Genomic DNA, 27,844 nt, shown 5'->3' with positions numbered 1-27,844 from the left:
CGCGGGAGCGCGCGCGCGCGGCGGCGGCGGCGAGTTCAGGGAAAGTTCGCGACGGCCGCGCTGCGGGAGGGCGATGACCGTCGTCGAGGCGGAGGCCGGAGCTCTGGGTCTGGGATGTCGCGCCCGGCGTTGCCGGTGACCGCAGCACGGACAGCGGCTGGCCGCGGTTGCGAGGAGGCTATTCGGCGGAGTCAGGTGGGCTGGGCCGGGGCCGGGGCCGGGGCTGGAGTTGTGACTGGGCTGGGCGGGGGTCTGTGCAGCCTCGGGCTCGGTTTGTGAGAGGCCCGGCCTGTGCGGGGCTGGCAGCGGGCAGCTAGTACAGGGAGAGGCTTCACAGGGCGGGTGTCCGGCTCCTGAAACCTCTGCAGTAGACTGGGAATGAGAACTTTTTGATCGATTTCTTATATCCAGAGATGCTGCCTGTCTCACTGATTTAAGCTTCTCAGTCTGAAGAGGGGTCTCGCCTTGTCCTTCTCTCCAGAGATGCTGACTGTCCCGCTGAGTTACTCCAGCATTTTGTGTCTATCCCCTCTATAAGACGTTGGTTAGGCAGCATTTGGAGTTTTTTTGTGCAGTCCTGTCGCACCATTACCAGGAAGGATGAGGAGGCTTTGAAGAGGGTGCATAGAATAGTACAACACAGGATCAGGCCCTTCGGCCCACAATGTCTGTCCAAACATGATGCCATGATGTTCACTTACCGGGCTGCACATAAGTGATATATTCCCATATCCCCAGCATATCCATGTGCTGATGTAAAAGTATTTTAAATGCCACTATTGTGTCTGTCTCTGCTAGCACGCTGGCACTGTGTTCCAGTCACCTTCCACCCCCTGGAAAAAAAAACCTGCCCCTGCATATCATCTTTAAACTTTGCCCCTCTTACCTTAAAGCTATGCCCTCTAGTATTGAGGTTGCGGTAGAGGTTTACCAGAATGCTGCCTGGATTAGAGGGTATTAGCTATAAAATGAGGTTGGGCAAGCTTGGAATTGTTTTCTCTGGAGCAGGGAGGCTAAGGGAAGACCTAATAAGAGTATATAAAATTATGAGAGGCATAGATAGGGTAGACAGACAGACAACCACTTTCCCAGGATGGAAATGCCAACGACTAGAGGGTATAGCTTTAAGGTGAGAGGGGTGTAGTTTAAAGCTGTTGTGTGGAACAAGATGTTTTTATATAGAGTGCAGGAATGTGGCAGGGAGGGAAAGGGAGGGGAGTGAAGGCAGATATGATAGTGGCATTTAGACTTTTAGATAGACACATGGATATGCAGGGAATGGAGGCAGACGAGGTTTATGTGTAGAGAGATGAGGTTAGTTTATCTTGGCATCATGTTCAGCACAGGCATTGTGAGCCGTAGTATCTGTTTCTGTGCTGTACTTTTCTAAGCTCTTTATGCTGTGTAGATACATTTTTAAGGACAGTCATATTATGAAATCCATTTATTTGTAACGTTCGCCTGGAAGAAGTTTGTATTCTTCAGATAATTCATTTGCAAGTACATTATTGGAAGTGTTGTGAAATGTGTACTGTTTTGTTACAGAGGAAGGGTCAAGGTGCAAGTAGACAAGGAGCCGGATGAGAATGAAGAGATGAAATGATTTCCTGGCTCAGTAACAGCAATGGGCTGCGGGATAAGCAAAGTGCTTCCCGAGCCAACTAAGAACTTCCATTTGGATCTCGTCAAAACTGTGGAGCCATACACTGGCCAAAATGGAGATAAATACAAGCACTTTATTAAAGACAATACCGCCAAGAATCGGAACAAGAATGATGCACCTCCACCTCATCAAACTAATGCCCACCAACAGAGTGGGCATTGGGACCAGCAAAATGATCCTCGTAGGAATAAAGTGGCAAAATATCGTGCCAAATTTGACCCCAGAGTGACTGCAAAGTATGACATCAAGGCCTTGATTGGGAGAGGAAGTTTCAGCCGGGTTGTCAGAGTGGAGCACAAAAGCACCAAACAACCTTATGCAATAAAACTGATTGAGACAAAGTACAAGGAAGGCAGGGAAGTCTGTGAGTCTGAGCTCAATGTCCTCCGGAGAGTGAAGCACACAAATGTTATACAACTTATTGAAGTATTTGAGACTCAAGAGCGAGTGTATATGGTAATGGAGCTTGCTACTGGAGGTGAACTCTTTGACAGGATCATAGCCAAAGGTTCCTTTACTGAGCGTGATGCCACAAAAGTGTTGCAAATGGTTCTTGATGGCGTTAAATATTTGCACATTCTAGGCATCACACATAGAGACCTGAAACCTGAAAACTTGCTGTATTATCACCCAGGTGCTGATTCTAAAATTATGATCACAGATTTTGGATTAGCAAGCACTCGAAAGAAAGGTGACGACTGTCTCATGAAGACGACCTGTGGCACCCCAGAATATATTGCTCCTGAAATCCTTGGGAGGAAGCCTTACACAAATTCTGTTGACATGTGGGCATTGGGTGTAGTTTCTTATATTTTATTGAGTGGAACCATGCCCTTTGAAGATGATAATCGTGCTCGATTATACAGGCAAATACTGAAGGGAAAATATAGTTACTCGGGAGAGGTGAGTGATTAAAGTTAAAGTCATTTTGCATGAACAATTTCTGGAATTAAATAATTACATTATTTGGATGTGCGACTGCATGAGCGTTTCTTTGATTATTTCCAGTGATTGGGAGCAAATGCAGTTACAGTAATGTGAATTCCACGTATAAAATCTTTGTGTCACTTTCTATTTGTTGGCTTGAGTTGTGTTTTAAAATGAAAAAAGCTAACCTTTCTGATAATTTGCAAATACTTAAAAATATTCAAAAGCTCAATGATCGACATTTTCATTGACCCTGTCCAAATCAAAACCTACACTTCTATCCCCAATTTTCCTCCTACTACTGTACCTATCTTTTTCCACTCTTGGATAGACAAATCAATTTAGCTGGTAAGTAATTCATAGTAGTCCATATCTAAGAAGCCTGTCCTCGCATAGCTCCACTTGTATTTGCTGTGTTCTGTGAAATCTGTTTTCTATTCATCTTAAATTATTTTTAGTATACCTTTTTCTGTAACAGATTGGAAGAACTTGTTTATTTTTGGCAATAAGTTCAAAACAAATTTTTTTTTCTCCCAAAAGCTAGTCGCTGTTTCCCTTTCCCATTCCCACTATTTTGGTACTCAAATTCCATACCTGCTCCACATAGTGTCAGAGCATCTTGCTTTCTTCTCCACCCTTGTTCCCTGACATATCATCTCGGTGTGATCAAGCTTTAATCTCTGATACACCCAGATAAGTTTCTTGACCATTCACTGATAGTCCTCTCACTCACCAAAGCACGTATTTATAAAAAACAATGTGACAAACCCATTTCATATTCAAATTAGTTTATTGTTATATCACAGGAGACAGATTATCGACTGACATCTATTACAAGCCCACTGACTTCCATAGCTATCTAGGCTACACTTTTCCCACCCTGTTTCCTATAAAGACTCTATCCCCTACTCCCAATTCCTCTGTCTACGCCGCTTCTGCTCCCCGGATGAGGTGTTCCATACCAGGTCATCAGAGATGTCCTCATTCTTTAGGGAACGGGGGTTCCCCTCTTCCTTTATAGATGAGGCTTTCACTGGGATCTCCTCGATATCCCGCAGCTCCGCTCTTGCTCCCCCTCTCCCCTCATTTGTAATAAGGACAGAGTCCCCCTTGTCCTCACCTACCACCCCAACAACCGTCGCGTACAGCACATAATCATCCAACATTTTCGCCATCTCCAACGGGATCCCACGACTAGCCACATCTTCCCATCTCCATCCCTTTCTGCTTTCCGCAGAGACCGTTCCCTCCGCAACTCCCTGATCAACTCGTCCCTTCCCACCCATACCACCCCCTCCCTAGGTACTTTCCCCCGCAACCGCTGGAGATGCCACAGCTGTCCCTATACCTCCCCCCTCGACTCCATCCAAGAACCCCGACAGTCTTTTCAGGTGAGGCAGAGGTTCACTTACAGTAGATGAGGTTGAAGGAGGAGTATCCGCTGTTCCAGGTGTGGTCTTTATATCGGCGAGACCAAGCGCAGACTCGGTGATCATTTCACTGAACACCTCCGCTCAGTCCACCTAAACCTACCTGATCTCCCGGTTGCTCAACACTTTAACTGCCCCCCCCCCCAATTCCCACACTGACCTTCCTGTTCTGCACAGTGCAAATTGGAAGAACAGCACTTCATATTTTGCTTGGGTAGCTTACACTCCAGCGGTATGAACATTGACTTCTCTAACTTCAAGTAGCCCTTGCTTTCCCTCTCTCTCCATCCCCTCCCCTCCCCAGTTCTCCTACCAGTCTTACTGTCTCCAACCACATTTTATCTCTGCACTGCCAACTCCCCTGACATCAGTCACCCATTCCTTCTCTTCAGAGATGCTGCCTGTCTTACACCAGCATTTTGTGTCTCTTCGATTTAAACCAGCATCTGATGTTCTTTCTTATGCAATATACATGATTAGTTTGGGTCCAATAATAAATACAGTGAGAAATGCAAAATCAGCAGAATGGTGCAAAGATTGTGGTGCAATCGGAAGCAGTGCAGGTTCAGGCACTCAAGCAGAACAATTGCTATATCAGGCTGTGATGCATCACGTAAGAATACTTTGCATAACTCATCTTTAGAAGTTCAAGAGAATCCATGTGGATATGCCAAATCATCTTGGATGCCTAAGAAAGTAAACATTCTGATGTGCTTTCTTGATCATTGCACCCGTGTGAAGGAACTTGAAGCCGTTGACAACAGCTTTGTCAATGAGTGCAATGTTGCGTTCAGCCCCATCCCTGGAATCCTTAGATCGACACTTTATTTGTGCTGGCGTTAAGGTCAAGATTGTTATCCTGACACCATGACAGAAGGTTCACAATGTCATTCCGTGCTCCCTCTCATTGTTGATCCAGCTTGCTGCATTGGGCCATGCAGTCATGGGTGTACAGGGGTTGGAGCACTGAACTGAGCACATGACCCGAGCAGCACCAGTGTTGAAGGGTTCGTGTGGAGGAAATTTTATGACCAATTCTAATTAACCAAGATCAGCCTGCCTGTTATCCAGGAGCGATTTGCATTTGGTGGCCCCAAGACAAAAGTGTAGGATTTTGGGAGGAGATTATTTGTTATTATGGTGTTGAAGGTTAAGCTATAATCATAGAGTCACACAGCATGGAAACTTGTCTATACCAACCAAGATGCTCCATTCACACTAGTTCCCACATGTCTTTGTTTAGCCCCTTATCCCTATAAGTCTTTGCTATCCATGTAGCTCTCCAAATGTATTTTAAATGTTGTTAGTGTTTGTATTGTTAATGTGGTCCAGGGCTGAATGTTGTCCATGTGATTCATCTTCAAACTCCATTTTCTTCTCACGTTCCACCTCCAAGTGTTATGTCCAGTTGCTCAATTGGCCAAATCTGACTACGTTTCCATGAAGCAGCATGAACATTCCTATTGTCATTGGTGCCAAACTATGTGTGTGATTAATTATATTTTGAAGACTTCTCTGTGATCAATCACATCATCCACTGAAGGCTATCCTTCATTCAGTGGGAGAAATGTTCTTCTACTCTCAACATTCGAGTGTGGATGTTGTTTTGCCTCCGTGTTCAGCATTTCTTTTTTAATAGCAACAAGACCTCCAGTTATGTTATTACTATATGTGATATAATTTCTTATTTCTATGATTTTTCAACTGAAAGCTTTTAATATTCTTTTGTCCTCCAGGAGAAAGAGTTTAAAATCCAAGCTCCCAACCAACTGCCACACTGAATCTATTACCTGCTATTTAATTTTTGGTCATGTTCTGACAAAAAAAAATTGCTTAAATCTGTGTTGGGCATTGTTAGTAGAATGTGGTATTCTAACCGCTGTTATTTCAATGACTTCCACCACTTCATTGTTTTGATGAGAATGCCAAGAATGTTGGGTGCACTACTTGGTTGGGACGGTGTATCACATTCAGCTCTTTTTAATACTATCGCCAATAGACTATTTGTATCCTAGTACAATGCATGCCTCAGAGATTAGTGCAATAGTTCTTAAAGGAATTTCCTTTACACATCTTGTTCTCTTCAACTCGTGTATTACAGAAAAATAATGTAATCAATACATCAAATATAGAAAAAGCAAAAGGTGTAATTAGCTGTTTTATTAGGAAACCTGTTTTGGTATTTGCCATGAATCACTGGGATCTTTCACCATTCATTGATGAGTGTTGCTTTGGTTGAATATCAGAATAGTTTTGTGTCCCCTGAATAGAAGGTAGATAATTCTGTTTGTCGGGCTAATTATTGATATCCACTAATGTTTGTTCATTGTTGTACGTATACCCTGTTACAAAATAGTTTGGTTCATTAGTTTCATCGCACAGTAAATTCTAAACAATTTTTTCACACTGGTGTGGTAATTATCTTTTAGATGTAGTGAATGGATTTGTTTTCTATTATTGTATTGTTAATACCTGGCTATTTTTCAGTAGTTTAGCATCCCATGTTAAATAACACATTTGTAACCCATTGAGAAAGATCTTGTCCTCTACAACCTACGTTATGGGAGATATATAATCGGATTTCTTCTCTTTGTCTAATTCATACTGCATGAAAGGAGAAAATAACATTAGGAAGAATTTTCATTTAATTTTGGATTTGGTTGAATGAATTGTGTGAAAGTCATTAAACTAATCTTTATCTCAAATTGGTACTAATGGATTTTTTGACTAAAGGATTATGAACAAGATATGTGGGTATCTATATTTCTCCACGTTGACCTATTTTTTTGGTTGTAATTATATTAATGCAAGATCATTTTTCAGAGGTGAGTAGAAATAATTATTGATTTTTATTTCCCTATGTTATATTGTGCATACCTATCATCGATCCATGTTATCATAAAACAAATTGAATATAATGTGATTGATGAATTAGGGGCTGCCATTGCATTACCTAGGCCAAATTGGCTACAATGCAATTTTGATTGGGAACTAGAGAATTATTTAAACGTTACGTTAAAAATTGACAAGCAGAAAAGAAAAAGCTGCAGTGGATTTGAACAGTGTAAGGCAGTTTCTCTACAGTAATCAGATACTAATGTCTCCAGAACACAGCTGCTAGTTGAACTGTGGGTGGTCATTATAATTGACAAGCATTTGGTTTCTATTGATACTTGTGCAACAATACTCTATTAAACAATGTAACACACAACCTTTAGGACTCCATAGCTTGCAGAAACAAAAGTAAACTTATTGCTATGGAAAATGCTTATTTTTGAAAAATCCTGCTGGAAAAATAACTTTATCTTGCAAGTCTGAAACTAGATAAAATGTGATGTTCTATAACACAAGGTTTCTTAGGAACACAACTATTGCGTATAGTAGAACTACATGTACTACAAAAGTAATATACCATATTCAGTGATTTTATTCAGTTTCTGCAGCCGTACAACAAAAATAAACAATTCCACAAGACACACAAGCAGTCTGAAGAAGGGTTTCGGTCCGAAACGTTGCCTTTTTCCTTCGCTCCATAGATGCTGCCGCACCCGCTGAGTTTCTCCAGCAATTTTGTCTACCTTCGATTTTCAAGCATCTGCAGTTCCTTCTTGAGCAACTCAATTCACGCAGACATCCATCACAGTGAATCTTCTCCTCACTGTGATGGAAGGCAAAGTCTTGTCTCTCCCGTGCTCTCCATCCACACCCGATGTCATAGCCCCGGTGGGCGAGGGTAAGTCCAGCGGCCGTTAAGGCCGCGCCGGCGATGTAAGGCTCTGTTCCGGGTCTTAACGTTAGAGCCCCCGGCGGGCGATGGCAAGTCCCGCGGCCGTTAAAGCCGCGCCGTGCGATGTCGGGCCCCGCTCCGGGCCGTTTTCAGCCCCGCAACTCGGGCAGGAGAAGCTGCCGCCGCGGGAGCTCCGAAGAGTGGTCTCCAACCAGGGACCCGCGAGCTCCCGATGTTACCGTCCACCGGGCCTGCGGCTGGAGCCTCCGAAGCTCCGAAATCTGGTCGCAGCCGCGCGCCACTACAGCTCTCCACGCTCCGAGGCCGGCCAGCCCCACGATGGTAAGTCCGCAGGCTCTGCGACTGGAGTCCCAGTCGGTGCCAGGCCCCAACGACAACGGAGACCCGACAGGGAAAAGGCCGTTACAGCGCCGCCATTTGTGCCTGGAAAGATGGAGTTCAGTTTGGGGTTCAAAAATAATTTAAAGCTATTGCATTTGGGTAGCACAGTAGTGTAGTGGGTAAAGCTGATGCCACATAGCTTAGGTACTCCTGGCTTCAAACCTGACCTCTGGTGTTATCTTTGTAGTGTTTCTATTTATCTGTGGCTGCATAGGTTTCTCCCAAGTGCTTAGTTTCCTTGCATATTCAAAAAACATGTGGACTGGTGGATTAATTGACCACCCAAAATCTCCTCTAGAGAATCTCGGCTTTTGTGTTCCTTTATGCTCTCCCTTGCCCCTCTTTTTTCCATCAATCTGTATATTGTCTTGTATATCTCGGCAGCAGTCCTGTCTTCACCCTTTCAGTCTGAAGAAGTGTCTTGATCCGAAACGTTGCCAATTCCTTCTGTCCATAGATGCTGCCTCACCCACTGAGTTTCTCCAGCATTTTCCGTCTACCTTCACCCTATCAAAGATGTATTCTTCGTCCTGTCCATTCATTCCCTACCCTCTCTGTGGATTAAAACTGACTTGTTTTCTCTCTTCTTGAGTTCTGACGAAGAGTCTTCATCTCATCAAGCATCTTGCATTTTCTTGATTTCTTTTTAATTTTTAAGCTGACATTCATTTGTCATTGTACGGGGTGAGACTGGTCCTTAATTATGCTGGTGGCCTTGCTAAGGCAGCGTAACGTGTACAGGGCTCTCAATTAACTTTTTTTCTCTGATGCCAGCCGGGCAACCTAGGCAGCTTTTTTGGTTGCCAAATGACAGTTTAGGTGGTCATTTAAGACGGCTTGCATGATGCGTTCGATAATGTGCTCGGACGAAGTGCGTAGTTACCAGTTGGAATTATGCTCAATGAAACATTCACATTTTTTTTCTGCTTCAAATAAAGTCACAAACTAAACATATTCACCAATCAAGACATGATATATACCACAATGGCATGCAGCAAAATTACAATACAGTATTTCAACTCTTTTTTACACATTGCAATGAGTGTAATTTCTATTATTTCTTTCCACTTCCAAACAGAAATGTGGTTGGATTATTCAACGTATGATCAACCTCGGTGAGACCAAGCGCAGGCTTGGCGATCGCTTTGCACAACACCTCCACTCAGTTTGGAATAACCAACCTGATCTCCCGGTGGCTCAACACTTCAACTCCCCCTCCCATTCCAAATCCGACCTTTCTGTCCTGACCTCCTCCATGGCCAGAGTGAGGCCCACCGCAAATTGGAGGAACAGCACCTCATATTTCACTTGGGTAGTTTACACCCCAGCGGTATGAACATTGGCTTCTCCAAGTTCAGGCAGTCCTTGCTTTCTCCCTCCTTCCCCTCCCATTCCCAGCTCTCCCACAGCCCACTGTCTCCGCCTTTTCCTTGCACCCCCTCCCCCCCAACATCAGTCTGAAGAAGGGTCTCGACCCGAAACGTCGCCTATTCCTTCGTTCCATAGATGCTACCTCACCCGCTGATTTTCTACAGCTTTTTTGTCTACCACCCATTCACACAAGTTCTGTTATCCCACTTTCCTCACCCATTCCCTACACATTAGGGGCAATTTTACAGAGACAAGTTAACCTACAAAGCCAATGTGTCTTTGGGATGTGGGAGGAAACCCACACGCTTGCAGGGTGAATGTGCAAATTCAACACAGACAGTGCCCGAGGACAGGATCGAACACAGATCTCTGGCGTGTGAGGCAGCAAGTCTACCAGCTGTGCCACTATATTTTGTTTTCCAACACACAAAAAATTATACGTTGATAACTTTGGTTACTAACAAAAATAAACTATCCATTTTCAGTCTTAAATCTAAGTCACGCTATGTCCCCCTTTACAGCTACTATATGTTTTAACTCAGTTCAAGACTATGGGGCAGTACATTGGACATAAAGTTGCTGCCTAAAAGTGCCAGCGACCCGGAATTGATCCTGAATATGGGTGCTGTCAGTATGGAGTTTGCTCCTTTTCCCTTTGATTGCATGGGTTTTCTCCGGGTGCTCTTGTTTCCTTCCACATTCCAAAGGTGTGCAGGAACCTCTTTCAGACCCAACCCAAAACGGAATATTTTTATTTTGCCCAGTGTGCGCGCGCGCGCATATAATACACACACACACACACACACACACACACACACACACACACACACACCCCACACCTATTGGCCACCTCGCTCAGAGCCCCCCTCCGCCGCAGGTGTGCCGAGGATTTTTCCCGTCGATGAAAATTGACAGAGATATTAATGTTTTTACAAAATTCCCCATTCTCTTTGCTGCCCCTGCTGGAGGGAGGGGGAGGGACTATAAAACCAGGAAGTGGTGTGCCTCAATCAGTCTCTGCAAGTGGTGTGCCTCAATCAGTCTCTGCAAGTGGTGTGCCTCAATCAGAGCTCTGAATGACACTGACAAATGTCTGCAGCACTGTGAGTACCCTTAATTTGGTTTGAAAATGAAAATATGGTTAGAGGTAAAAAAGCACTGCCTGCAAATGGTTGTTTGGGTTTGGGTTGAAGTAAAAAGGCACTCTCTCCTCCTCCCCCTCTCCTCCTCCTCCCCCCTCCTCCCCCTCCCCTCTCCTCTCCTCTCCTCCTCCCCCTCTCCTCTCCTCTCCCCCCCTCTCCTCCCCCCCCTCTCCTCCCCCCCCCTCTCCTCTCCCCCCTCTCCTCTCCCCCCCTCTCCTCTCCCCCCCTCTCCTCTCCCCCCCCTCTCCTCTCCCCTCCCCTCTCCTCTCCCCCCCCTCCCCTCTCCTCTCCCCTCCCCTCTCCTCTCCCCCCCCTCCCCTCTCCTCCCCCCCCTCCCCTCTCCTCTCCCCTCCTCCCCTCTCCTCTCCCCCCCTCCCCTCTCCTCTCCCCCCCCTCCCCTCTCCTCTTCCCCCCCTCCCCTCCTCCTCTCCCCCCCTCCCCTCTCCTCCCCCCCCTCCCCTCTCCTCCTCCCCCCTCCCCTCTCCTCTCCCCCCCTCTCCTCTCCCTCCCCCTCCCCTCTCCTCTCCCTCCCCTCCCCTCTCCTCCCCCTCCCCTCTCCTCCCCCTGCCCCTCTCCTCTCCCCCCCTCCCCTCCCCTCTCCCCCCCTCCCCTCTCCCCTCCCCCCTTCCCCTCTCCTCTCCCCCCTTCCCTCATCCTCTCCGCTCCCCGTCCCCTCTCCTCTCCCCCCCCCCTTCCCCTCTCCTCTCCCCCCCCTCCCCTCTCTCCTCTCCCCCCCCTCCCCTCGTCTTCTCCTCCCCCCCCCCCCTCCTCTCCTCTCCCCCTCTCCTCTCCCCTCTCCTCTCCTCTCCCCTCTCCTCTCCCCCCCCCCCCCTCTCCTCTCCATGCCTGCCGCCTCCCCCCCCACAACCGCACTTTGGGGGAACAGACCCAACGGGTCTGCACTTAGTCTAGTATATAGATATAGTTATATATAATTATACATTGTTTTGTTTTACATATTCTGTTGTGCTGCTGCAAGTAAGGATTTCATTGCTCTAACTGGGACATGAGAGAATAAAACACTCTTGACTTCGCTAATGTGTGGGATAGAACGAGTGTACTGGTGATCGGTGGTCGGCGTGGACTCGGGCCGAAGGGCCTGTTTCCGCGCTGTATCTTTAAATTAAACTAAAAACACTAAAACCAGAGGGAGTCTAAAGAAGGGTCTCTACCCGAAACATCACCCAATTTATTCTATTCAGAGATGCTGGCTGCTCCATGGTGTTCCCCCACAAAATTAAAGCATGGAATAGTCTTCACCCTACCATAGTTACCCAACCAGATGCAACTAAATTTAAGGTAGACAAAAATGCTGGAGACTCAGCGGGTGAGGCAGCATCTATGGAGCGAAGGAATAGGCGACGTTTCGGGTTAAGACCCTTCTTCAGACTGATGTGGGGGTGGGGTGGGAAGAAGAAAGGAAGAGGCGGAGAAAGTGGGCTGTGGGAGAGCTGGAAAGGGGAGGGTAAAGAAGGAGAAAGCAGGGACGACCTGAAATTGGAGGTCAATGTTCATACCGCTGGGGTGTAAACTACCCAAGCGAAATATGAGGTGCTGCTCCTCCAATTTACGGTGGGCCTCGCTCTGGCCATGGAGGGGGCCCAGGACAGCAAGGTCGGATTCGGAATGGGAGGGGGAGTTGAAGTGCTGAGCCACTGGGAGATCAGGTTGGTTATTGCGAACTGAGTGGAGGTGTTGGTCAAAGCGATCGCCAAGCCTACGCTTGGTCTCATCGATGTAGTGCAGCTGCTACCTAGAGCAGCGGATGCAATAGATGAGGTTGGAGGAGGTGCAGGTGAACCTCTGACGCACCTGGAAAGACTGCTTGGGTCCTTGGATGGAGTCAAGGGGGGAGGTAAAGCGACAAGTGTAGCATTTCAAGGGAAGGGAAAGTGCCAGGAGAGGGTTGGTTTGGGTGGGAAGGGACAAATTGACCAGGGAGTTACGGAGGGAACGGTCTCTGCGGAAAGCCAAAAGGGGAGGAGATGGGAAGATGTGGCCAGTGGTGGGATCCCGCTGGAGGTGGCGAAAATGTCGGAGGATTATCTGTTGTATGTGACGGGTGGGAGGTGAGGACAAGGGGACTCTGCCCTTGTTACGAGTGGGGGGATGGGCAGTGTGAGCAGAGCTACGGGGTATAGAAGAGACCCTGGTGAGAGCCTCATCTATAGTGGAAGAGTGGAACCCCCGTTCCCTAAAGAATGAGGACACCGCCGATGCCCTGGTTTGGAAGCCAGTGGTGGGAAATATAAGGTAGCTCTTTTTACCCCAAGAACACATTTTTGCTTAAGTCCACCCTCCGCCACCTCCAGTTTAAATTCCATTTGGAATATTTTTGGAGGACCAGGAAACCAAGAAGCAAGAATTACTCCAGGGAGTTACTCCAGCTACACGGAGTGATTCTGTGTCGGGTTTCAGCGGTCGCGGGGAGGCGGCGACCGGACAGCAATGGCGGACAGATCTCCCACAATGCAAAGGCAGGGAAGAAAGTGCCCGGCACTGACCAGTAGCTGTGGCACTGCGCATGTGCAGGGCAGCCGATGATGTGCTGGCCGTGGTTGTGCGCATGTCCAGGGGGAGGATGCGCTGGCCTGGGCAGTGCGCATGTGCAGGGGGAGGATGTGGCACTGAGCATGTGCAGGGCAGCCGAGGATGTGCTGGCAGTGGTTGTGCGCATGTGCAAGGCGGCCGGCCGTGCCAGCAGATGAGGAGCGTCCGGAGAGCGGAGACTCGGCGGCCCAGACACGGATGGCGGGCGGAGACGGAGAGTGACCAAGAGAGAGATAGAGAGGGGGGCCAAGCGGGGCAAAATGACACGGCTTTTAGGTTGCCCGGCAGGACTTTAGGTGGCCATTGGCAACCGGGCAACCGTTAATTTCGAGCCCTGGTATAGATGGAGTCGATGGAAGGGGGTCTGAAGATGGGTCTCAACCCAAAATGTCACCCATTGCTTCTCTGCAGAGATGCTGCCTGTCCCGCTGAATTACTCCAGCATTTAGTGTCTACCTTCGATGGAAGGGGGGTTGGTTTACGTGATAATCTAGGCTATGTCCACAACTCTCTGCAATTTCTTGCAGTTTTGGGTGGAGCTGTTCCCAAATCAGGCTGTGATGCATCCCGATAAAATGCTTTCCATGGGGCAAGTTGGTGAGGGGTTGGGGACATGCCAAACTCCTCTTTTGCCTTCTAAGGAAGTAGAGGCATTGCAGTCTATGGATCAAAACACCAAGAATCCAGTTGAGAGGGGTTTTGAGACGTAGCTCTAAGACTTTGATTGGAATTATGGTGGTGAAGGCGGTGGTATAATTAAATATGAGTGTTGGAGGTATCCTTGTTATTCAGATGTTCCAGGGATGAATGTGGAACCTGGAAGTGGTGTCTGCTGTAGACCTGTTGCGGCGGTAAGTGAATTGCACTGGATCATGGCAATGAGGAAGGCACCATGACCACCCTCTCGACATACTTCACGATGGTGGATATCAGAGAATGTAGTCGTTAAGGCATGCTACCTTGGTTTTTATTTGGCAGTGGGAATGATTGTGGTTGTTTTAAGGAAGTTGGGAATCAGAGTGGAGTAGAGAGAGGTTAAAGATGTCTGTAAATATCCTGACAACTGGTCCATGTAATTCAGACAGTACGGCCAGGGACTCCATTCACTCTCAGGACGGCAGATCTAACATCTGCAGTGAGTGTGGGTGCAGGTGCACTCAAGGCTGCCATGGTGAACTGACTTTCTGTTGAAAACAAGCACAGAGTGCATTGAGCTCGCTGGGAGTGATGTGTTGTTGCCAGCAATTCTGCCCAACTTGGCTTCTATCCTAGGTACACAAAAATGCTGGAGAAACTCAGCAGGTGCAGCAGCATCTATGGAGCGAAGGAAATGGGTAACATTTCGGGCCGAAACCCTTCTTCAGACTGATAGGGGGTGGCGGGGAGAAGGAAGGAAAAAGGAGGAGGAGGAGCCCGAGGGCTGGGGGATGGCTTCTATCCTGTTAGAGCATTCCACCATGCTACAATTTACAGGTGTCTGTGTGGTTATTCTTGGATTATAGGTTGCTCTGGAATTGTCTTTTGAAGTCCCTGATTGTTTTGCAACAGATTACTTATACAGTTCAGGACCAATTATGGCTGCTTGCAGTTCCTGATTTTAATTGTTTCACTATTGGCAACTATCCTTTAACTGCTCAGATTTTAACCTTTGGAATTTCCTCTCTAAACATCTGTTTCACTATCGCGTTACCTTTAGGAGCGGCTCAATGTCAGACCTTGTTGACCTTTTTGTCGAGCTCCGTGGGCCATTTTACCATTTCACGCATTGCTTTGCAAGTTCAAATAAAATTGAGAAAGGCTGAGATCACGTTTAATGCCTGGGACATAACAGAAAAGAATCAGTGATCAATAGAAATAATAAGTTTATTGACGTCATAATTAGTATGTCCTTTAACTCACTTACTTATCTGTGATTTCATCAAATTATTTTTGGAGTAGTGAACTATGTGTTGCAAAGGGGATGGAATTGATTCAACACAAATATATCTGCCTGTGGAATTCTCTGCCTCAGAGGGCGGTCAGGTTCTCTGGATGCTTTCAAGAGAGAGCTAGGTAGGGCTCTTAAAAATAGCAGTTAGGGGATATGGGGAGAAGGCAGGAACGGGGTACTGATTGGGATGATCAGGCATGATCACATTGAATGGCGGTGCTGGCTCGAAGGGCCAAATGGCCTACTCCTGCACCTATTGTTTATTGTCTATATCTCCAATGTTATGGTTGGATATTTAAAATCCTTTAAACCACTAGTACGTACTTGGACAAAGTCTGTAGTTGTGTGCATATCCAATACTGCATGATTTATTTTTGTTTGTTTAACCCCCTTCGATGTAAATGTTCTCATCTCAAGTGTTGAATGTTGAAAAACTTCCTGAACTGTAATGGTAGCTTGGCCTCACTTTAGGGGGAAATAAGAGGGTGAATTCTTTCTTAATTCAATGATCACACTTCATAATATGCCAGTACCTTTTTGTTCATTTTGTTGATGTTTCAGCTGATCTATTAATTTAACTCTCTCCCGTAAAATCTTTGCTATGCTAGTCATCATTAAAGTCTTGGCTCATCTAGTCTGGGCCATGGCTCCATTTTCCTACTTTTGCCGCATAACCATTTCAAGATTTGTCTCCAAGATGAATGATGCAGTATTATGCTTCCCTTGGCATCTGGTTCTTTCAGTAGCCCTGCCAACCAGAGCACGAAGCATTCTTCAGGTGCTAGAGTGATCACATTTGTTGCAGTGAGTCAGACATAGGATCTCGAGTTTTTATAGCATTGGTCCAATGAAAACTGCATTGTTTGGAATAGATGCTAAGTAAATATTGTTTATATATAATGGTCTGGTCCAAATATTTCTACGTTGAGTATTTGGGTAACCTTTTTTATACTTCTGGGGAACTAAAGTAGTTTTTTCTTGATTCTTCATCCCCTAACTTTTCTTGTGAAAACCTGATCCTTCATTTCCTACTTGCTCGGTTACTTACTTGACGATTCTGAAAAAGGGTCTCGACCCGAAACGTCACCCATCCCTTCTCTCCAGAGATGCTGTCTGGCCCGCTGAGTTACTCCAGCATATTATGTCTACCTTTCCTACTTGCTTACAACCTTTCATTTCCCATCTCCATTTTCATGAAATGAAGGCAGAGTGAACATAGAGTTCCTCATTGTTATTTCTGGGTTCTTGGTGCTGTATTTACCAGCAAAAGCAATTGTGTTTCAAATGTAGTTCCATGGTTGTGGAGTAGTAGAGAATGTATTGAAGTTGTCAAGTCATATGAACTTTTCCTGTGCAAATAATGTCTTTGTCTTGACCTGCTGATAAATGTATTACATCCATATACTTCATCTATATAAAAATTAAACTTTCCATATAATATGTTGAGAGTTCATACATGAAAAGCTTCTCGAGTATCTAAACTATTACTAAAACTATTTTGTCCTTTTCTGATTTGCGATTTTTAAAAATTTGGGCAAAAACGGTACCCTATATTGCTAGGATCTTTTCGCCACCTTACCGTTCTGCTCTGCTCCAAGCGCACCAAGTTTTGTTCCAATCGGTGAAATATTAGAAAGGTTATGAAGGTTTAAAAAATCGTGAGATCAGCAGATGGTTCTTCTCGCCTGTCAGTCACCATGAAGGTAACGCCCCTTCCAGCACCTGCGGAGAATAAAAACCCGGAGGCGGGGCTGAGTCCGTGAGCGGTGTGCGGGCTGCTTCTGCAGCGACCAGCACGACGGGCCGGGAGCTGTTAAGTTGAACCGGAAGCCTCTGAGTGAAGTTGGAGTGGGACCGGGAGTTGCTGTGTGAGGCCGAAAGCTGAAGGTGCGGGGTGAGCAGAGTGCGAGCTGCGTCTGCTGCGACCACCTCCCCCCTTCCCCCACCTCCCCCCTTCCCCCACCTCCCCCCCCTTTCCTCACCTCCCCCCCCTTTCCCCCCCCCCCCCCCCCCCCCCCCCCCCCCCCCCCCCCCCCCCCCCCCCCCCCCCCCCCCCCCTTTCCCCCCCCCCCCCCCCCCTTTCCCCCACGACCCCCCTTCCCCCACAACCCCCACATTGGCTGAATGAAACTTATTTTCGTTAATTAGTGCCACAGTGTTTAATACTCTCTCAAGTAAAGTATTGAAATTCCATCCTGGATTATGTTGTTGCCATGCTTGAATGAAATGTAATCAGATGCAGATTGCTGCCAAGTGAGTCATGGAGATGATAGCCTCTAGTTCCCGTGAGTTTCAGATGTGAACAATATGATCTTTTGCCAATTTATAAAGATTGAGAGGCCTTTGCTTTGGATGCTATGTGATCATGGAAAAACTGAACACTAAACAATCTTAGGCACCAGCCTCCTCAAAGTTGACAGTAATTATAGAGATTTTGTGTAGAGGAATGGTGGGTTCTAGGCAACAGCAGCTAGATCAATTAGTTGGAATTAAGCATTACAAGAGGATACAGCAAATTTATATCCATCTATCCTAATATTACCACAATACATGGAAATCAGGGAGAGTTAGCTAACTGGGTACAAATAGGCTTCATGGTGGGAAGCAGATGATAATAGTAGAAGTTTGTTTTTTCAGATTGGAGGCCTGGGACTAGTGGTGTTTCTCAGTGATCTATGCTCGGTCCATTGCTGTTTGTCATATCAATGGTTTGGATGAAAATGTTCAAAGTAAGATGTAAGTTTGCAGATAATGGTAAAATAGGTGGATTTGTAGATGATGAAGATGGTTATGAAGAATTACATCGGGGTCTTGATAACCAGGGGCAAGTGGACCGAAGAATGGTTAATGGAGTTCAGTTCAGATAAGTGTGAGGTGTAGCATTTGGGTAGTCAAATCAGGGCAGGACCTTCACGGTAAACAGTAGGGGCCTGCGGATTGTTGTAGATGAGAGGGATAAAGGAACACAAGTACATACAGTGGCTTGCAAAAGTATTCATACCCCTTGAACTTTTCCACATTTTGTCACGTTACAACCACAAATGTAAATGTATTTTAATGGGATTTTATATGATAGACCAACACAAAGTGGCGCGTAATTGTGAAGTGGAATGAAAACGATACATGGTTTTCAAATTTTTTTACAAATAAAAAACTGAAAAGTGTGGCGTGCAAAAGTATTCAGCCCCCTTTACTCTGATACCCCTAAATAAAATCCAATGCAACCAATTGCCTTCAGAAGTCACCTAATTAGTAAATAGAGTCCACTTATGTGTAATCTAATCTCAATATAAATACAGCTGTTCTGTGAAGGCCTCAGAGGTTTGTTAGAGAACATTAGTGAACAAACAACATCATGAAGCCCAAGGAACACACCAGACAGGTCAGGGATAAAGTTGTGGAGATGTTTAAAGCAGGGTTAGATTATAAAAAAATATCCCAAGCTTTGAACATCTCACGGAGCACTGTTCAATCCATCATCCGAAAATGGAAAGAGTATGGCACAACTGCAAACCTACCAAGACATGGCCGTCCACCTAAACTGACAGGCCGGGCAAGGAGAGCATTGATCAGAGAAGCAGCCAAGAAGCCCATGGTAACTTTGGAGGAGCTGCAGAGATCCACAGCTCAGGTGGGAGAATCAGTCCACAGGACAACTATTAGTTGTGCACGCCACAAATCGGGCCTTTATGGAAGAGTGGCAAGAAGAAAGCCATTGTTGAAAAAAAGCCATAAGAAGTTCCGTTTGCAGTTTGCCACAAGCCATGTGGGGGACACAGCAAACATGTGGAGGAAGGTGCTCTGGTCAGATGAGACCAAAATTGAAGTTTTTGGCCTAAATGCAAAACGCTATGTGTGGCGGAAAACTAACACTGCACATCACCCTGAACATCATCCCCACTGTGAAACATGGTGGTGGCAGCATCATGCTGTGGGGATGCTTTTCTTCAGCAGGGACAGGGAAGCTGGTCAGAGTTGATGGGAAGATGGATGGAGCCAAATACAGGGCAATCTTGGAAGAAAACCTGTTAGAGTCTGCAAAAGACTTGAGACTGGGGCGGAGGTTCACCTCCCAACAGGACAACGACCCAAAACATACAGCCAGAGCTACAATGGAATGGTTTAGATCAAAGCATATTCATGTGTTAGAATGGCCCAGTCATAGTCCAGACCTAAATCCAATTGAGAATCTCTGGCAAGACTTGAAAATTCCTGTTCACAGACGTTCTCCATCCAATCTGACTGAGCTTGAGCTATTTTGCTAAGAAGAATGGGCACAAATTTCAGTTCCTAGATGTGCAAAGCTGGTGGAGACATACCCCAAATGACTTGCAGCTGTAATTGCAGCGAAAGGTGGTTCTACAAAGTATTGACTCAGGGGGGCTGAATACTTTTGCACGCCACACTTTTCAGTTTTTTATTTGTAAAATAATTTGAAAACCATGTATCATTTTCCTTCCACTTCACAATTATGTGCCACTTTGTGTTGGTCTATCACATAAAATCCCAATAAAATACATTTACGTTTGTGGTTGTAACGTGACAAAATGTGGAAAAGTTCAAGGGGTATGAATACTTTTGCAAGCCACTGTAGTTTCCTGAAGGTGGTGTCACAGGTAGATAGTGTGTAAAGAAGGGGAGAGAGGAAAGATTTAAAAGGAACCTGAGGGGCAACATTTTACACAGTGGATATATGGAATGAACCGCCAGAGTAGGTAGTTAAGGCAAGTACAGTAATATTTAAACAATTTTTGGACAGGTACATGAATAGGAAAGGTTTGGAGGGATATGAGCCAAACACGGGTAAATGGGGCTAACGACCTCTTGTCGGCATGTTGGGCTGAGGGGTCTGTTTCAGTGTTGTAAGACTCAATGACTCTAATACCATCCTATTCCCTTATCAGAAGGATTATTTTTAGATATATCCTTGTAGCATTTAGACGACAGTCATTTCACAGCTGATCCACAGGAAGATGTGGTTGGTTCAGTGTATTTTTAGGAGTTGCAGTTTTGGCAGACAAGCCAAATGGAGACTCTTTTGCATAACAGAGAGCTGTCAGAATGAAGCTTTGATAGTTTTCACACTTAATCCACCTACAGATCTTCCAGAAACCAAATTATACATAAATTACACATCAATTCTACGTCAGTGAAAATAAAGTGTGCAAAAAAAATGACATTAGTGCTAAAAATACACATTTAGAAAACAAGTCTATGATAGTGCAAGAGGTGGTCTGCAGTGTTGTTGCAGAGGTAGGATGAGGGTTGTGCAGGTTGGTACAAAAATCTGATATTTGGAGGTGTGGGACTTCAGGGTTCTGTACTTCTTGGCTAATGGCAGTAGTGAGAAGAGGACGTGATCCAGATGGTGAGGATCCTTGATGATAGATATGGCCTTTTTGAGGCAGCGCCTTGTGAAAATGCTTTCGATGGTGGGGTGGATGTGCCCATGATTGATCAAGCTGAGTCCACTGCTCTCTGCGGGCTTTCTGCATTCTCATACATGGGAATTGCCGTACCAGTCAATGGTGCAACCAGTCAGGATACCTTCTACTGTGCACATGTGGTAGTTTGTAGAATATTTGCTGACATGCTGAATCTCTAAGCTTCTAAGAAAGTAATTTTCTTTATTAAGAAATTGTTTCAATTCAATTTACTTTTTAATATTTCTATTATTGACTTGGAAAACATACGAGTTTGCCCGTGCATGACTTTGTTTTGACAAATCCTTTAAATGCTCTGGTGAATTCTCAGGAACTCCTGTTCCCGTAGTTTTAGTATCCTTTAATATTCTGTTAATAAATAATTATATGGTTAGTACAAGCGGAGATTAATGTCACTACCTTCTTGACTAATTTGGGTTTTTCAATTTGATTATTTAAAAGCTCTTTCATTTGTTTAATGCATAATCCTAGAATTTCAGATGAATACCATTTAATGCCAAAGTAGTTTCCAATTGACATCCATTTTGTAGTGTTAATTTTGTTTATGGTTTAATAGAAGTTGAAGCAAATTTTACAAATTTGGAACACTGGAGGTTGTCATAGAAACCAGCATAAAGGAATAGTGTAAAAAATGTTGGGTTGAAAGGATCATAAATTAGTACGGGATATACAATTAAGCAGCTGCTGAATAAAAACTTTAACCAGTTTGTAGGCTGAACATGTAAGGAGAAGAACCTTGGTAGTGACCTCTGTTTACGGTGGGTTGACTTTTGCTTTGCGTTCTCCTGCCCGGCCCCTCCCATGCATCTCCCCCTCATTGTATGCTGATCGTAATTCAATGTTTTAAGATATAATGGATTCTTCAATTATGTGATTAATAAAAAGCTTCTACTTTGCTGTGTGCATGTTTCAGCTATTATTTCATGCATAACATATGCAGTTACTTGACAATAGCTGTTAGTACAGATGTTCATGCCACAGACATGCTTTATTTGACACCAGCAGCAAGTGTCGCCTCATCCCTACTGATTGTAATTACTAGAAGTATTTTTCTCATCAAGGGGCTTGAGCTCGTAACCTGACTCTGAGGTAGAATGAGCCAAGATGAACATGTCTTTCACTCTTCTGGAACTTAAACTAACAGTAATCAAAAAGTGGTTAAATTTGAAACTCGGCAAACATTGTATTTAAAAAAAGTAATATCCATGGCTAATCTAGCCTTGTTTTTTTACTGCTGAAATCCACAATGTGCTACTATAATATTTTCTAAAATATTGAGAACAAACATTTCTACAAACATTGAGAAATGCTGGAAACATTTGTTGTATAATAGGTTTTTTTTAATGGGACATTTGTGGGATAATTGTTTGCATTTTGTAAAGCAAGTGAAATATCAGCTGTGTACATGACACCTTTAATCACTTAAATCGAATTAAGCATAAAAATGTTTAGCGATCTCAAATTTCAAAACTAGGCAAAACAATTGTTAAGATCCTATAAATGCTGCAAACTTGGGAAAAGAGCAGCTGCCATGATATCATTAACTGCTTACAAGTTCCCTGCCAAGTAGTGTGGCAAATTACTTGGAGAGTAGGCTGAGGTTATTGTTCTCAAGCCTGGTCATTAAATGACGAGCTAATGAAATTTGCTAGCTGGCCGTCAAGGTTTCTAAATGTCTGTTTACAGCTAATGACTTGGTTTTGCAGTTAGAACTGCTAGCTCTCAAATGTACTCACAAAGACAGTATATAATCTTGAGCAAAAAAACAGTGCTAGTGGAACTCAGCAGGTTTGTGAAAGGAATTGGCAGATGACATTTTGGGTTGTAATGTTTTAGGTCTTTACCCTTCTTCAGACTCGCTCTGAATTCTGATTCTCAGTTAGACCCGAAATGTCATCCTTCCATTCCCTTGACAGATGCTGTCTAACCAGCTAGTTCTTCCAGCTCTTTGTTTTATAGGACTTTTTTGGCTTGCAATTATTTTCATTGTACGAGCAGCCGGGGATGTTTGGCACCCAGAATTAGTATTGTTAACAAACAAAATGATCAGCCAACGACACTTTCAAATTCACAGCCAAAACGCAAAAAAAAATCGAATTAACTTTTTAAACATCTTATAAGGTGAATAACAAAGATTTGAGCAGGAAATTTTAAACTTGATTTTTTTTTTGGTGATTATTTTAAAGTATGTGGAATTTAAAATTGTTCTTTCATAATTAGTTCACATATAGAATTGGTTTCTCGAGCCAGAGATATGATCAGTCATCAGGACCTAGTACTCCGTTAGAAAAATTGATATTCAACAACTCTTAACAGTTTGGAGGATTGTTTGTTAACAGCAGAAGTGGTCCGTGGAATTAGACTTCAACTTTGAATCTGAGGATTTTCATAGCTCTTCGGGTGGAAATGGATATCACTGACAGTCCCATTTGCACTTCTCAGAAATTGTTGTCTTATGTATGTAGTGATGATGCAAATGCTGACTTTTTTCTAGTACAAATGTTTGGCTTGTGTACTTTGTGTATCTAAATGTGACTTATTTAATGCTCATTTCTTGTTCACAGAATAGGTACTAATGTTGTAAATGTGCACCTCTCGTCACAACTAGACGATTCACATTTAAATAGCAAACAGATCATGCATGCACTGTAATTGACTTTTTTTTTAAGAAAGGGTTTTTAGTTGTTCAACATTATAACATTTTTTACTTCATCTTTCATGATTAGTTGGCCGTATTTAAGCTGCTAAGTATCTTTATACTTCCCCTCTGCATCACTGAAGCATGTTCTCCTGTGTGCAAACCATTTTACAAAAGTCAGAGTGGGTGAGGGTGGGGGGTGTAGATGCAGAATCAGAATTGTAAACTGACTTTTGTAAAATGTTTTGCACACAGTTAAGTGCAAACACTATTGTGGGGGGTGGGTGGGGGTGTAGATGCAGAATCAGAGTTGTAAACTCTGACTTTTGTAAAATGTTTTGCACACAGTTAAGTGCAAATACTATTGTTTTGTAACTAAACACACATAAATGTTAGAGTGTCTCTGGCACAGTTTGCAAACTGAAGGATTCCCTATAAATATGCTCAACATTTATATTCTGGTTTAGTTTGACAGGAGCAAGGTGGATTCAAAATTATTGTGTGTAATCTCTAGGTGTGTAGTAATTTTAATTTTGATAAAAGCTACTTTCAGTCTGGGACAAGTCAAGTTGAGTTTAATGAAAATAAAATTTTATGTTGGAGTTGTAAATCAGTTTTTGTATTTTTTTCAGTTCCTCTTATATATTTGCTTCAACATGGAAGAATATTGTGTACTCTAAATAAAATGGGTTCCCAAATTCAATCCTTGATCTATGCTAAAAGTATCTGACACTAGCTGAGCAATGTTAATGTGCTACAGATAACTTCTGAGTATCAATAATAGGCAATAACAGTTAACCAAAAATATTTTCTTGATGCCACTGACTTCATTTTAACCTGGGTCCTTGTTGCCACAACTAACAAAATGCTTTATTGATGTATCTGACATTTAAGCTGCTTTAAATATTGAGAGTGGAAATTTGAGTATGAACTTCAAAATGAATGATACGTTGTTTGTTTTAACCTTTGGCCTGGCATTTGCGATGGAGTTCTGCGTGGGATAAAATTTAAGCCTTGATGTACACTTGACACCAGCACAGCCAATCTGCATCCAGCCTGAGTCCCAAGTATTCAATTTAATACATTCCCAACATTTGTTATAAATATAACAATCTCAATATCAATAGTTAGATTTAGCTCTTGGGGCTAAAGGAATTGAGGGATATGGGGAAAAAGCAGGAACGGGGAACTGATTTTCGATGATCAGCCATGATCATATTGAATGGTGATGCTGGCTCAAAGGGCCGAATGGTCTACTCCTGCGCCTATTTTTATATGTTTCTAATATTATAAATGTATCTGTGGATGAATCAACCTGTAAATATACCCAAAACACTCTTCTTGACTTTTACTTTCTTACTAAACAAATAATCCTCACATGAATTAGGTGAGTTGGGCCCATTCCGGTCTAAATTTGAATATTTTATCAGAATATGCACAAAGCCTAACACATTTGGACTAGTTTGGCTTGCATTGGTAGCCAGGTCCATAAGTGCAAACAACAGTGCGGTGATCGGCTTGCACTGTAAAGAGACAAATTGCTGTTGTCAGTTATTCTTTGCTCCCCTGCAGTGTTTCACCATCTCCAACGAAGTATGACTGAGTTATTAATGCATCACCAAGTTACTGCCTAACAACTTTCTGCCCCTTAAATTTGTGCATGGATTGTCCTTCCTGCAAATCCATACGTGGATGTCTCTTGCAGGAGACTGCAGTCTATTAGATTTTTGTAGTTATTGATGTTGCTTTGTTAGGAGCTGTTTATCCCTTCCCCCTTTTTAATTGAGCAATCTTATTGCAAAAGAGAAAAAACTGAAATACTTTGGGTGGAAAAAGTTAAGCATTTTAAAAACTTTTGCCTAATACCTATTTGGTTATGTTTGGTATGAGTAACTTCATCAAACCCTGACAGATTTGAAGTACATTTATGTAGTTTTCCTACCTCAATTTTATGATCTAAAGTGAAGATAGAAAATGCTGTGCAAAGGTCATCAGCCTGAAAAGATTAGTTTCTGTCTGTACAGATGCCCAAAGTGTGAAATACTTCCAGTATTTTGAGTCTGAAGAAGGGTTTCGACCCGAAACATCACTTTATTCCTTCACTCCATAGATGCTGCCTCACCCGCTGAGTTTCTCCGGCATTTTTGTCTACCATCTGCAGTTTCTTCTTAAACCTCCAGTATTTTCTGTTTTGTTTAAAAATGTCAGCATCTGCAATTTCCTGATTTCTAAGTTATTTTTCTGAAGTTTTGTTCTCTGCATAATTTGTACAAATCCACTTTTTTTAATTTGGTGTATATATTTTACCTCTTTGAGACTAATATCCACATTTCTCAGTATAAAATTGGCATTTGATGTATGCAGAGAACTATAAATGAGTTTTGGGATGGCTCTGCTATGATGAAAATTGCTTCACCAGACATATTGAGGCAGGAGGCACAGGGACAGTTCAACAAAAATTGCTAGATTAACTCAGTGGGTCAAGCAGCATCTATTTGGGGGAAATGGACAGATGATGTTTTGGATCAAGGTCCTACTTCAGATTGATAAATGTCTGCTGATTCAGCTGTTCTATGGTGCAAAAACCTTAAATGAGCCAATCAAAGGAAATACTGGAGCCCCTGTGTGTGAAGATGTGAGCGTTGCTCCCTTAGGCATTCCCCTTTGTCTGATTTATGAATATTTACTTGTCTCCTTGCTTGTGGTTTCCTTAAACTTCATGGGGTTGAACTTGTTAACTACAACAAGCTGGTCATAATAGCTACTGACCTATGTGGTAAGTATATAATTGGATTTTTCAATCTGCCATTGTTGACTTGCTATCTGAAACCATCCTAATCCAAAATGGTGACTGCTTGTTTTATAAATAAACCATCTCTTGCACCCATGTCTCGAGGTATGGCCAACTCTCAAACTTGTCAAAGGTATTGAATGCTTCTGAATGTCCTTGAAATGCTGCATTTCCTAGAAGGTTCTGTCCCATGCGGAAAAGTAGAAACCTGGGAATCACCTCACTTTTCACTTCATTTTGATTCTTCGTTGCCCACCTTACCCCATTATTTTGCTTTCATCTTGATCTGTTTGTTTTCATTTTATAAAAATGCTATTGCTACTTAAATATTTTTTTTAGATTTTGGAATATGGTTGGCAATCTCAATACTTATTGTGCATTTACAAATATTTGGTGCTTATTCATTTTGTTTCTTTTTTTAGCCATGGCCCAGTGTTTCGAACCTAGCCAAGGATTTTATTGATCGACTTCTCACTGTGGATCCGAATGAGAGACTGATTGTGGGCCAAGCCTTGAAACATCCTTGGATAGTAAGCATGGCAGCCTCCTCGTCAATGAAAAATCTGCATCGCTCCATCTCTCAGAACCTATTGAAGAGAGCTTCATCTCGATGCCAAAGCACCAAGTCCGCCCAGTCCACAAGGTCTAGCAGGTCCACAAAATCTAACAAGTCGCGGAAAGTACGAGAGCGGGAACTGCGAGAGCTAAATTTACGGTACCAGCAGCAGTGTGAGGGATGAAAAGAGACTTGGAGCTTTTTCACATAATGTTGCCTTTCACTGTGCACTTTCTATTCATGTAACTTTCAGCAGCACATTGACTATTTTGGATTCAGTGACTTGTTAACTTGGAGAGATTGGACAAACCACTTTTGCAATTTAACAAGATCTGTCAGATCTCTTTTCCAAAATTCACTGCTAATTCATGAGAAATGGTTATATGCTGAGTGTTCAAATGTGGTGAATAATAATTGAGCCAATAAGACTGTTTCCAACTAAATTAGCATGTATGTAATTAAATGTACTGGCCATTTTACAGGGTAAAATTAGATTGCATATCTCAAATTTGTCTGAAGTGCTGGAAATATCAAACCTCTTTGTTCTTGTTATATTTCATAATTTCCAATTAAGTCAATTTTTAATATCGCCTTTGTAATTAAAATTATATTTACAATATTTTTTAATAATGTAATCTGCTAACAATGGCAAGCCTTTTATACCTTAAATGAATTGAAATGTAGTAAAGTGAATATTATGATTCGGCAAATGGAAACCTAGTTTCTTGCTGAAATGTTTGAATTAGGTGCGCAAGAAACAGGCACAAACGTAGTATTCACAAGTGCTTTCCCCCAGTATCAACTCTCATACTACTGAACATCTTTCTTTGCAATAAATAGTGAAAATACCACTTCCCTTCTGTTTTTTAGGGCTTAGCATTGTTCCGATGCACTCAGATTTTACCATTACAAGCTGGGGCCTAGTGTCCATCACTGATCTCAAGTAAAGGTCTAGTGACCTCTGATATGAATTCATTTTTCAGAATTGGTTAATGTTCAGAGTATTCTGGCACCTTGCAACAGTGATGTTCATCTGGCAGACTGAGCAGGCAATCTCAAAGGCAGTGAATATGAGTTTTTTTTAATTCAGATTTTATCTTTTACAGAGCACAAAGGTTTTTGCATGTATTTGAGATCAAGGTAGAAGTTGAAATAACAAGATTTAAAAGATACAATGAAATGATCATTGTTTTGAACAGTATGGAATTTTGAAATGTATATTTGAGGAAATGTTAACACAGCAATTTTGAGGCCAGAGTAGTGGTTCAACACA

General features: G+C 43.4%; 1 protein-coding gene across 1 annotated transcript; it reads left to right on the top strand.

Moving 5' to 3' along the window:
- pskh1 (protein serine kinase H1) lies at positions 1-27,651 on the top strand. The gene is made up of 3 exons (XM_033036244.1): positions 1-195; positions 1,546-2,566; positions 26,438-27,651. Exons 2-3 carry the CDS (start codon positions 1,625-1,627, stop codon positions 26,753-26,755), a joined length of 1,260 nt encoding a protein of 419 aa, XP_032892135.1. The 5' UTR covers positions 1-195; positions 1,546-1,624; the 3' UTR covers positions 26,756-27,651.
- Positions 27,652-27,844: the final 193 nt, after the last annotated feature.

Source organism: Amblyraja radiata, chromosome 17 (genome assembly GCF_010909765.2).
Source record: "Amblyraja radiata isolate CabotCenter1 chromosome 17, sAmbRad1.1.pri, whole genome shotgun sequence".
Taxonomy (NCBI): Eukaryota; Metazoa; Chordata; class Chondrichthyes; order Rajiformes; family Rajidae; genus Amblyraja; species Amblyraja radiata.
This window is presented reverse-complemented; position numbering and strand designations above follow the sequence as displayed.